We start from the raw sequence: 12,323 nt of genomic DNA, 5'->3' as shown, positions 1-12,323 counted from the left end.
ACTGGCTGTGGCCTTAGTTATTGTTTTCTTCCATCCATCCTGCCACAGAAGGAATTTGCATTGGGATGTCCAGGTTTTTGTGTGCTTGTTTGGTTTTTGGATGTGTAGTTTCAAATTTCAGAATTACTTTCAAATTTCAGAATTAAAAATGATGAAGACCTATGCTGTGCAGAGCATGTCTCTAGCCAAAGCAGCCTGGATCTTCTTTTCATTAATGTATTACTTAATGCCAAAATATTCTGGGAGTGAAAGTAAATTCTTGCACTACCTAGCCTGCCTTATCTCAAGCCTTCTCCCATGGCTGCAGTCAGTGAGGGTGTTTTCCCATCAGACACCTCCCCACTGCTACCTTTTTCTTCAGTTCTGTGGCATGATAGGCTGCAACTAGGAAGGGGGGAAAGACATGCCAGCAATGACCTATATTCTTAACTATTCTAATGCTCTGTGGAATGCCATAAATCAGACGGTCCTTAGAAATGTACACGTCAATTAGGTGGTAGGTACACCCTTAATTCTAGGTGCTGTAGCCTCTCCTTGAATCTATGGGTTATGTTGTCCCTCTCCTATCACTTACGGACAAAACTAAAAGTTTGGGCCCAAACTAAACATGATGGGAGCAGCCGTGTTTGTTCTTCATGTGTCTGCCTCATTCACGTATAAAGCTTTGTGTCTGTGTCTGTGTCTGTCTGTGTTTAAAATTATATTCCAGCTGGGCTGGAAGGAAAAATGACTGAGGTGACAGAGCACCAGGAGGCAAGGAGGGGAAAGATCCAGATCTCACCCACATGTCCCTTTTCACTTTCAGACTCTTTACCCCCTGTTATATACATAAGTGGGCCAGACACATGAAGAACAAATAGCATTGCTCTTCATCTCATAGAGGTTGGCCCTTTCTCCTGCTGTTCTCCCATTGGAGCACAATCCTAGTTAGACGAGAATGCAGCAGGGCAGACAGTAGGAATGTGTTGAGAACGTAGGTCTCTGATATTCAAACAGCCTCCTAACCTAAGGGAGAATGGCTAAACCTGGTCATGAACCAAAGGTTCAGGAGTGTTTGTTCTGTATGACCTTTTAACTGCATTCCTTCTGTGGTGAGGACTACTCCATGTATCAGAAGATGGAGGCAGAAAGCCCTCATTTTTCAAATGTGCATTCCATGCATTCCATTAGTTGCTTCAGGGGACAGCCCTGAGCTAGATTTTCTGTGTTTTCCAAGCTGCCAGCTTCCTCTGTCTGGCTTGGGAAATGTTTAGCTCTGCCAGACATGTGAAGAGGCTTTGCCATTCCAAAATGTGTAGTTGTTTGTTCTCAGCTACACAGCAGCAATATAGGAAGGTGCTGAAAGGCATCGTCTAATACTGTGCGGGAGATGGCAATGGCAGTCCCCTCCAGTATTCTACCAAAGACAACCACAGGGCTCTGTGGTCAGCAGGAATCGACACCGACTCAACGGCACTACTTTACCTTTACCTAGCAGCAATTGTGTGCCTAAACACGGAGGTCCAAGGGCATTGTTTACATCCGTCATAGTAGCTATTTGATTGTGCATTTTCTGTGGTGATGAGTTGGGGAGGAACGCGTTGCAGATAGCCGGTGAAGTGCCCCACTTGCATGCAGCTGCTTGGCAGTCAGGTGTGAAACTGGACCTCTTTTCCAGAGATGCACTGCTACTTTAGTCAGTTCCCCTGCCTTTAAATATTTGATCATGCATTGTACATTTTAGTGGCACACACCGTCCCTCCCATCTCCTCCCTGGTATCTGATGAGATTGGATTTACTAGTCTGCTATATGTTCTCCCAGCAGGAACTCTCATTATACTATAATAGCCCCAAACTCTTTCCAAATCAGTTGTTATGGGCTTCTTTTGGAGACCTGATCCTGGGCTTAGGGCTTTTGAACTGCTATGGGAGATCTTATGCCCGTATGTATAAAACAACTTTGTGAAAAGTGTCTCACATCTTCTCTAAAACAGTCCTACAAAGGAATGGTGGAAAAATTAATGAGTTATATTAGGAGTTCTCAGTGATGCCATCAGAAAAAAACAGATTTTGGGGGTTGGTGGTATTTTGGCACCACAGGAGCAAAGCAAATTTTGAGGGGGCAAATTTTGTTGCCCATGCTTTTCTTTCTGAAATCTTAATGTCTGTTTTTCATGTTAATACAGTATGCATACAATAATCATCCTAAACATAAACTTAAGCAAGCTCATGGGGAACTGATCCTTATCTATATTGATGCATCGTATATGTAATGATGATGATTTTAAAAACCCCGCATAGTATGTTAAAACAACAACAACAAACAGGGGTGAGGGATTCAAGTATCCACAGGAGTCCATCAATGGGGAATGGCAAGCCATTTGTTGTTGGGGGGACACTGCCCTGCTCCTGCACCCTTCACTCCTATGCCATCTTTGACTTCTCCTGAGATGGCATCTGTTTGTTTTCAGAGTGAAACTGCTGCCAGTTCTATAGCAATGTGCATGGAACTATATTTGTGTTCCGTTCCAAGCTTGGAATGGAGTGCAAATACCCAGAATGTTCTGTCAGAACAACTGGACAAGCTGGTTATTCCAACAGAATGAGCTCGGAATGTTCCAAGCACCATTTTGGACTCCAAAATGGTGCTCTTCTGGCCTCGGCACGCACGGCAGCCATTTTACATGTGCTGTACTGACCACATGAATGGCTGCCACACGTGCTCAGAGGCTAGACAAGCACCATTTTGGAGTCCAAAATGGTGCCTAGAACACTCAAAACAGAATGTTCTGTCAGAACAACTGGACAAGCTGGTTATTCCAACAGAATGAGCTCGGAATGTTCCAAGCACCATTTTGGACTCCAAAATGGTGCTCTTCTGGCCTCGGCACGCACGGCAGCCATTTTACATGTGCTGTACTGACCACACGAATGGCTGCCACACGTGCTCAGAGGCTAGACAAGCACCATTTTGGAGTCCAAAATGGTGCCTAGAACACTCAAAACATTCCAACTTGGAATGGGGTCATTCTGTTCCAAGCTCGGAACAGGCCCTTCCTTTGAAGGGCGTTCTGTTCTGAACTCAGAACATTCAAAACAGCCCGTTTCGAGTTCTAACTTGGACTGCAGTAGAGGAAATACACCTGCTCCTCCCATCTGCTAGACCTTAAAACAACTGAGGATCCAGGGGTAGCACTGGCTTTTTACATCCTTGATACTAAGAACATGCAAGCCTTGCTGGGACCAGACCAAAGGTCCATCTGATCCTGCATCCTGTTCCCAACAATGGCCAGCTAAATGCTTCTAAATGCAAGAAGGGATGAGAGCAATAGGTCCTTCCCAACTTTTGCCACCAGCAATCAGTATTCTAAGGTACGCTACCCCTTCACATGGAGGTCCTCCTTGGCTATCATGACTGCTTTCCTTTAACTTACCTAATTCCCTTTTTAGAGCCATTTAAGCCACTGACCAGCACCACATCTTGTGGCAGTGAATTCCATAAATTAATTATGTGTTGTGTGAATACATCTGTTCTGAATTTCCTGCCAACCAATTTATTTGGTGACCCTAACTTCTAGAAAGAGGGAGAGAGAAAACCTCTCTTTCCTCCCCTTCCATACTATGGGTAATTTTATAAACCCCTATCATGTTCCTGCTTAGATACTAATGAGGAAAGGTCCTTATTGGACCATAACTCTGGCTGATACTGTCCATCTATAATCTTGACTCCTTTCTGCCAGTTCTCAAGGTCAAAGGGTTTGGACATGACCTGAAGAGTTATGCAAAGAGTTAAGCAAAAAATCCTTAATATAAATTTTTAAAATATTCTGTGTTCACCTTTTTCTTCTGTAGCAAATTCTATCAAGGTGGAAATGTACAGTGATGAAGAATCGAGCAGACTGCTGTCGCATGACGACCGGCTCCTTGAAAAAGAAGACAGTGTGATTGTGGAGGATTCTCTCTCTGAGCCCCTCGGCTACTGTGACGGGTCGGGGCAGGAACCACACTCCCCTGGCGGCATCCGGCTCCCCAATGGCAAGCTGAAATGTGACATCTGTGGGATGGTGTGCATCGGCCCAAACGTACTGATGGTACACAAACGCAGCCACACTGGTGAGCAGGCCTGGCTGCTGGTAAACAATAGCAGTCAAGACAAATGGGTATGCTCAGAATATGGATAGTGCTTTAAGTTTATCCATGGTCCAAGAGTCCCCTCATCAAACTCCGGCCCTCTAATCTGTCTTGGTGGAGTATGGCTCTGAACTGTTTTTTAGACAGTCGTGTTCACAGGACCAGACTCAAGATCAGTGAATGTTTTCATAATACTTACTTTCTGCCGAGCTTTCAAAGTACTTTACAAAGTGCTTGTTAACTCTTACAATAACCCTGTAAGTCTGTTGCAGATTGCAGGTGGGTTTTGGTGACTGAGAGTGAGTGATTTGTCCAGGGCCACATAGTGAGTTAATATCCAAGATGGGCTCTGAATTGGGGAACTTCCTGGCTCATCCTCATAGCCATCTGCATTGTCTACTAACTCTCAGTATAAGTGGCCTAAAGTGTCCCAACTCTGTCTCCTGGCCAGCAGTCAGGGAAGGATCCACCCTGAAGAACTGTGTGACACATACCCTTCTGTTACCCACTTCTTCAGTGTTGGTCCTTCCCTGATTGGGGAAGGGTCCTAACATCCAAAACACAGCTCAAGTTAGAGCTCAGAGGCAGTAAGTGGCAGAGGCTGTGGTTCAAGGAAGATCAAGGACCAGACTGTTGTGTATGACAGCATGTCCTGTATCTTGGGAGTGCTAGATCTGCCACTGACTTCTGTCTCTAGTTCCCTGTCTGCAGAGCAGTGAGATGATGATGCTGTTCTTCCCCATGGTGGATGGAACACATTTAAATGGAATTAGGCTGTTAAGTGGTGGTGTTTTTTCTTTTCTCTCTTTTGTGTGTGTATGAAAGTTGATTGTATCTACGAACCTGTGTAAATATTTGTAGGAATGCTGTAAGGCATTTGTAAGGAATGCTGGATTTGGTAAAATGACCCTCTGCTGCAGATAGAAAATGAACCAAATTAAATTGCTTATCCATTAAGCAGTATAGCCCAAAGGGCGATAGAGGCTGTGGCACTGCTCATTTAAAATTAAGTATCAAAGTTAACCCCTCTGAGTTAGCCCCTCAGTAATGCTGCTGCTGTTTTCTAGGTGAGAGGCCTTTCCATTGCAATCAGTGTGGTGCCTCCTTCACTCAAAAGGGTAACCTCCTGCGCCACATCAAGCTGCACTCGGGTGAGAAGCCCTTCAAATGTCCCTTCTGCAACTATGCCTGTCGGAGGAGAGATGCACTCACTGGCCATCTCCGCACACACTCAGGTGGGTAGCAGGGCTTTCTCCTCTCTCAAGGCCCGGATAATAGAGAGGATGGGACTTGGTGAAACCAATATTGGTTCTGTCACCTTCAGCCCTTCCCTTCTATTTGAGTTTCATTCACACATGACTCCTTCTCCTTTTCTGGTAGCTGCTTGTTACATGTGTATCCCACCCTTCACTGAAAGAGCTCATGGTAACCTAGTGTAGTGGAGCACTCTGGAAGGTTTCCCAGGCATTGGCAGCATGCAGACCTGCTTAGTTAAGATCAACCATGTCAGGTGCTTCACATATTATTTGCCCTTTCAAGCCCATTCCTATGATTGAGGCACCTCTCTGACTTTGATCCTGGAAAGCTCAATGGCAGTGATACCACATTGGCTAAAGGGCAGTTTATCAAATGAGACCCGGTGGTCCATGTAATCTCTTAAGGCAGACCTGCCTTGCTTTTTTGTGTCCCTATGAATTAACTTTATATACTCTTGCTGCTTCCAAAGAAACTCTATTTGTACCAGTAAAAGCTTATTTGGAGACTTGCACATCTTTAAAAGTATAACCTATGCAAAAAGTAAGAATGAATTCCCCTTTCCCTGCAGGATTTTTGTGAGCAACTAAGGTGTGATTTGGGTGTCTTATCCTGTGCAGACAGGCATTTGTTTTGGTTGTAGACATGGAACTAGCTTGGGGTGTGTTTGACAACCGTTTCTTATCAATGACATTTGAGTTGTGATTTTTGATTTAGTCTTGTGTTCTGTACTGTAACAGCTGGCGTGCCTTGGGTGGGGAGAGTGAAATCTGCTCACCTGTCGAGCTACTATTATTTACCCTTGGCTTCTGTCTCTGCATTGCTTTGAGGCTTTTTGAGTTGACACAGATGTTCATGACCATCTGTGTCTCTTCTTCCTCTTAATGTCTTGAGCACTAAATAGGTGGAGATTGTTCTAACAATGATTACTTTCATTGTGACAACAGTTTTCTATGATGCCCCCTTCTGACAAAGATATGTGGTCCCATACGGTCCAATGCTTTCTTCATTAGAGAAATTAATGTTGATAGAATAGTAAGCTTTTGAGTTATACAGAACAGTTCCTCATGCAATAACAATGAATTTCTCTTGTCTGAAAGAGAACTCTGTGCAATGCTACCAATCCAGTTGCATCAGAAATGGAGATCTGAGCTATTTTGAATTCTGTCCTCCTTTCTACATTTGCAGGCATTTTTCTGTCTAATTAGAGTTGGATACTGGTAGGTTTTCTGCCTTCCTGACCTGAAGAGGAGACTTGATCAGTCCTGCTTTTGTGTCTGATTTTACTGCTTATAATGGAAGAGGTACCATGCAGCTGTCCCCTGCCTTCATTTTTAGCAAAACTAATTACTTGCCCTTTGCCCAATCTCTGGAACCTGAAGGCTCCCTATATGTCACCCTCACTTGTGAAATGGACTCTTGAATTTAGTGAGACTTGAAAGAATGTGAAGCATTTATAGATAACACTGGGCTATGCTTGCCAAACACATTATAAAAGAAAGTTAATTATTAAAATAGAAAATTACAATAGATTAAATGTCATCAATAGCAACATAGACAAATAATTCACATAAAGTCCTATTAAAGCTTTCAAAATTCAAATAAAAGAGAACGGTGAATATGGTTGTACATCTTCTCTAAATGTATCATTCTGGAAAGATACACACAGTGACCATTTCCTTGTAAAATGAGAATTGTATATCTGATTATCTCTAGCTCTCCTATGGTAAGTAAGCTTCATTATTACTACCATATCCTAGGGAACTAAGCTAATAATGAAGGATTAATATCCTTTTTCCAATATGATGCTATTGAGATTTTTGCAGCAGTTTAATAATTGGTTCAGTATCAACTTTGTTGACAGCATCTTTTAAATTATTCAATACAATCCTTAAAGGATCTTCTGGTAGTTGCTAACCTGTTTGCTTAATATAGCACACTATCAAGATCTACTATTTCTTAACTTCAAAAATATGTATCCAAATTAAACACACTTGATTAAGTGTCATCAAGTCAGTGTCGACTCTTAGAGACCACATAGATAAATTCTCTCCAGGATGATCTGTCTTCAACTTGGACTTTAAGGTCTCTCAGTAGTGCATTCACTGCTGTCATAATCAAGTCCATCCACCTTGTTGCTGGTTGTCCTCTTCTTTACTTTCCTTTTAACTTTTCCCAGCATTGTAGACTTCTCAAGGGAGCTAGATCTTCACATAATGTGTTGAAATATGATACTTTGAGCCTGGTCATTACGCCTCGATTGAAAATTCTGGATTGATTTGTTTTTGTTTTCCTGGCTGTCCATGGTATCCTCAAAAGTCTTCTCCAGTACCAGAATTCAAAAGTGTCAATGCTTTTTCTATCTTGCTTCTTCAAAGTCCAGCTTTCACATCTATAGAGTGTCCCAGGAAAAACCATTGTCTGAACGATTCTCATCTTTGTAGGTGTAGACACGTCACAGCATCTAAATATCCTTTCCAAGGCCTTCATTGCAACCCAACCGAGTGCTAGTCTGCAGCGTATTTCTTGACTCGGGGATCCTTTACTGTTGATGGTCGATTCTAAAAGGCAGAAGCTATCCACCACTTCAATGTCTTCATTGCAAAACTTACCCTCCTAAATTTTGGGCTATACACAGAACCACTGGCAACATCTGGATTAGTCAGTCATGATTAAATGCCACTGAAGCATCAATAAGACAGTTAGTCGTGACTTGCTTAAGTTGCATTGACAGGGAAAGCGTGAGGTTGGTACTCTTCAGCACTCTATCAAGAGAGGTGAAAAGGTGGATGGGAAGTGAAGGGAAAACACGCACCTCCCTTGCAGTTGCCTGTTCCTCTTCAGGAAGACCTGCCTGTCTCGTGGGAACCACGGCTGTGATGGGCTCTAGTCGGGAATGCTTTTCTTTGCCCTTCCTGTTTTTATTAGCATTTTAGTGCTGCCCCTAAATATTATCATTTGCAGGTAAAAATGTGATTTGTGAGACAGGTAGGTATGTTCGGGTTGGGTGGGGCAGGGGAGATCTCTCACATTCATTTGCCCAGCTGCACATCCACCAAAAAGAGAGCCCCATTGTCTGAGACAGGAAGCCTAATTTACTACCGTGTGAAGAAAAGGGATCAGCGTGTTTTCTTTTCACAAGCTTGAGTGGAGGCTGAGGAAAGCCATGGAAGCATGACAGCTCTCTTCACAGATCACTGTGCATTGCCAGGATGCTGCTGCCATGTGCCTGGAGGCCTTCGGTCTTCCTGAAGAGTCCTTCAGTCTAGAGCAATCAAAATCAGTTGTCAGTTCCCCCCACCAGCTTCCACTTGGGTTGTTCGTGGCGACAGCTCATCAGATTCTGACCCTTCAGGGAACAAGCCAATCGGTACCTGCAGTGCTTAGGATGGGCTCAGTGCTATTTTGCATGTAACACTTTGAGACTGAAAAAGAACTTGCAGTTTCAGGATTTGTTCTGTAGCAAAACAAAAAGTGTTGGCATTTGCCACCAAGTGAGATACTGCCTCTGCAAAGAGCACTCTCGGGGTAAATATACCCTGGAGCACTGGAAATGGACTTCAAGGCCCAATCTGTTGCTGTATGGGAACTGACATGTAGCTTCAGTTAAGTCACTGCTCTGTCTTAAAAGAAGACTGACTTGCTGATTGAAGTATTAGCCGGGGCTGGAGAGACCCAGGTTCTAATCTTTTGCTGTCTCAATCCTGCTGAAAAGTTACTTATTGTAAAAACGTTTTATCATCTTACATTCCAATGCGCTTGGGAACATATCCCTGTTCATTCTTGCTAAAATGGAGATGTGATGACAAATAGACCAAATGCTGAGGAACTGTCATAAAATAACCCTGTTAAGTAGAAGTTATGGCCCATCTCACCTGCCTGCCTCATCCTTCTGTCTGGTTCACTTCTGGGCTGCTAAAACAGTCTGGGCTGTACCTTTTCAGACCACAGGTGAGGGCTTACATGATCAAATGTTCCTTCATACAAAAGACTAGCCTTCTCCCTGGCATGCTTATTTTCTCTGCAGAAGGAGCATCCACCTCCCTCCTCCCCCCCCCGCCACCTGCAGTCTGAAGTGGTAAAGACCAAACACAGCTTTATCTCTGAAGTGGAAGCTGGACCTGTCACACCACTTATTAGGGGAAGTTGCTGCTACTTGCTGCTTTCCTGCCCAAACTGCAGCATTTGGGGGGCACCAGAATGAATTGCCTCCAGAGCATAGAAGCAGATAGGATAGGCGTTTTACTTCTGGCATACTAGGCATGTTTCTTCTGTTCGTATATTTAGATTTGCATCTATTCCAAAAACTCAGGATGGAAAACTATATTGCAGGCTAAGGCAAGAATTGTATTCCTGCCCCAAAGGCTCACAGTCTCAAACTATTTTTAGCTCAGACTTCACGCTGGTCAAGGAACAAACTTTAAATTTGCAAAAATTCATTAATGGCTGGTCCTAAGGGTGCAGCAGTAGCAGCTAAAGACTTGGGAGGGGGGAACTGTTGTACCCACAAAACTATTGTTCCCAGGGACTGGTTGATGGGAGCAATTGCCCTTAGAATGCATTGAAATGAATAGAACAAGTTGAATCTGCTGACTCCTTTTGTGTCCATGTGGTATATGAGCCCCAGAATATTTTTCAGTTTAGGACTCTACTTGTTGCTCTTAATCCAGCAGTGATCCTTATCATGAAACTATTGAGCACTTTGTTTACCCTACATAAATGGAGGGTTGTACAACAGTACCCTATACTTGACCACTCATGAGATCTATCCCTCGTCTCAATTATTGCTGAATTAAAGTATAGGGAGGGCTTTTCAGAAAAATGCATAGCTTTCTCCAGAATACTTTGATACTTATCACTGGTTCATCATTCCAACCTGTGCACAAATGTCTAGCCCCTGCTCAGTTTATTCTAGCAGCCACACAGTCTCGCCCTGTGCTCCCATGGCTGCTTCAAGTGCTGCCTTTTCCCTTTTCCTTCACCAGTGCTGCCTCCCCCACTCCACCACCACGGTGTTGGCTCTTACCATGGCCAGAGCAGGAAATCTGTGTGCGCTCATGCAAATGAGAGAACTGATTCTACCTCTCTGGCTGTGGTAAGACCCTACCGAAAATGGCGAAAGGCGTGTGTGTGCCATGATCATCGCAACGGGCGAGCATTTCCAATAGGCTCTTGGCTCGGCCAGAGCAGGTGAATCGGTTCTCTCACTTGCAGAAGAGAGCCCATTTTCCTGCTCTGGCCGCAGCAAGAGCCAATGCGGCAGTGGCAGTGGAGAGGCATGCAGCACTGGGGAAGGAAAGTTAAAAGGCAGCGCTTGAAGCAACAACTGCAACACAGGGCGAGACTGCACGGGTGGCGGGAGGGATCAGTTGTTCTTTCACTTCTCTTGCTTGTGGTTCTCTCACTTGTGGTGAACAACCCACCCACCCCACAGGAGGCCAAAGATAAAGGTGTGATGACAAGGAGTTTCTGTCATTGTCCCACACACCCCCCCGACCACCTGAGAATTGGCTAGGTAACTGCCAGGTAACTTCTAAAAGTTTTGTGGATGCTGATTTTATTAGAGTTCTTTAAATGTATTTATTTATGTAAGCCACTTTGAGGCCACATTCAGACGTAACGGCGAACTGGAGTTAAACATAACCAAAGTTGTAACTCCATTACGCTTGAATACACAAAACCGTGGTTATGGGCCAAAAATGACTTCTGGTTTGCCTTGTCAAACTCCAGTCTGAACCTTCGGTTATCTCTAAAGTTCATGGCCAAGACCTGAGGTTTTGCTGCCAAAACATTACGTCCAACTCATGGCGCTTCTATAACCATGGTTTCACACCGATTTTCAAACTGCAACCATAGAGGCGAAAACCAGCCCCACCCCTCCTGTCAGCCATGCAGCTATGGAGTTTCCAGGCTACAGGGATGCACCTCAATGCAGACTTAGCCTGTCAAACTGCACAATCACTTGGGAGCACCCCCGATTCTCACTCTGCCACTTGCTCCCCCACATTTGGCAAATGGTAGGGGTGAAGGTCACAGGATGGGCACTCAGTGCTTTGCTCCCCAAGAAGACAGCAACAGTCATGTATGTGCACAAGCATTCCAAGTGGCCACATAAGCAGGGCACCCCATCACAGCACTGTGATGGAGCTGGGGTTGGGTCTAAAAGGCAGGCCCAAGCAGGGAACCTGGAGCAGCAAAGTTCTAATTTTTATTTTTATTTTTACAGAATGGGGAAGTGGGGGGCCCGGCAGGGGGATATTTGCACCCTAGTCTTGCTCATGAGAAGAATTGTATGTGAGGACTAAGCGCAAATGCACGGGATGGCATCCCCGTTTTATGGGAAATGGCCATCGCCATGCTGGAGACCCAGCCAATCCTCCCATGGACCGCTCTCTCATGAGGGTGGCAGACTAAGGGGAGCGAGGGAAGATCCTCTATGCAGGAAAGCCGAAGGGATGGGTACTTGGGTAAGTGCTGAGTTGGCAACTGCTGCCAAGCTGTCAAACCCTGCACCCTGCCAGCCCGCACGCCCCTGTGAGGATGCGTGTGCTCCTGCCCACAGCCCTAAAGGGTGAGGCCAATGTCCCAGGCCATTTGGAAACCAATGCGCTCCTCTTCCGGGAACCCCTGCACCGGGAGATCTGCATACGACACCACACCAAACCCAGCCCAGGAACTTTGCATGGGTTTAAAGGTCCATGTCCGACCCCTGTGTCTACACTGTCCATGCAAAGAGGCAGGCCCTGGCAAAGGGACTCCTCATGTCGGGGATAGCCAGCATAAGCAGGGGATCTCCTCTCCAGCCGGGGAGTAAATAGTTTGGGGGCACCCTACTGTCTGGGTTGCAACAAGCAGGGATTCTGGAGCAGCCAAGTTCTGTATTTTTCACAGAAAGGTTTGGGAAGGGACCCAGGCCCTTCCCCTTTTGGAGGTGCTTGTTCCTCGGGCTAACTCATGAT

At 44.9% G+C, this 12,323-nt stretch overlaps 1 protein-coding gene across 13 annotated transcripts in view; it reads left to right on the top strand.

The window, feature by feature from the left end:
* Positions 1-12,323, top strand: part of IKZF4 (IKAROS family zinc finger 4) — a 102,983-nt gene that overhangs the window by 66,466 nt on the left and 24,194 nt on the right. For 12 of the 13 annotated variants that reach the window (XM_053300056.1, XM_053300057.1, XM_053300063.1 and 9 more), the window contains 2 exons: positions 3,832-4,092; positions 5,178-5,345. In XM_053300056.1, the coding sequence (XP_053156031.1) occupies positions 3,832-4,092; positions 5,178-5,345 (429 nt within the window). Of the gene's footprint in view, positions 1-3,150; positions 3,352-3,831; positions 4,093-5,177; positions 5,346-12,323 lie in introns of those variants that run through there. The other variant, XM_053300064.1, reaches the window with a different exon arrangement.

Source organism: Hemicordylus capensis, chromosome 2 (genome assembly GCF_027244095.1).
Source record: "Hemicordylus capensis ecotype Gifberg chromosome 2, rHemCap1.1.pri, whole genome shotgun sequence".
NCBI lineage: Eukaryota > Metazoa > Chordata > Lepidosauria > Squamata > Cordylidae > Hemicordylus > Hemicordylus capensis.
Note: the sequence above shows the minus strand (reverse complement) of the source record. Positions and strands in the feature narration are given on the sequence as shown.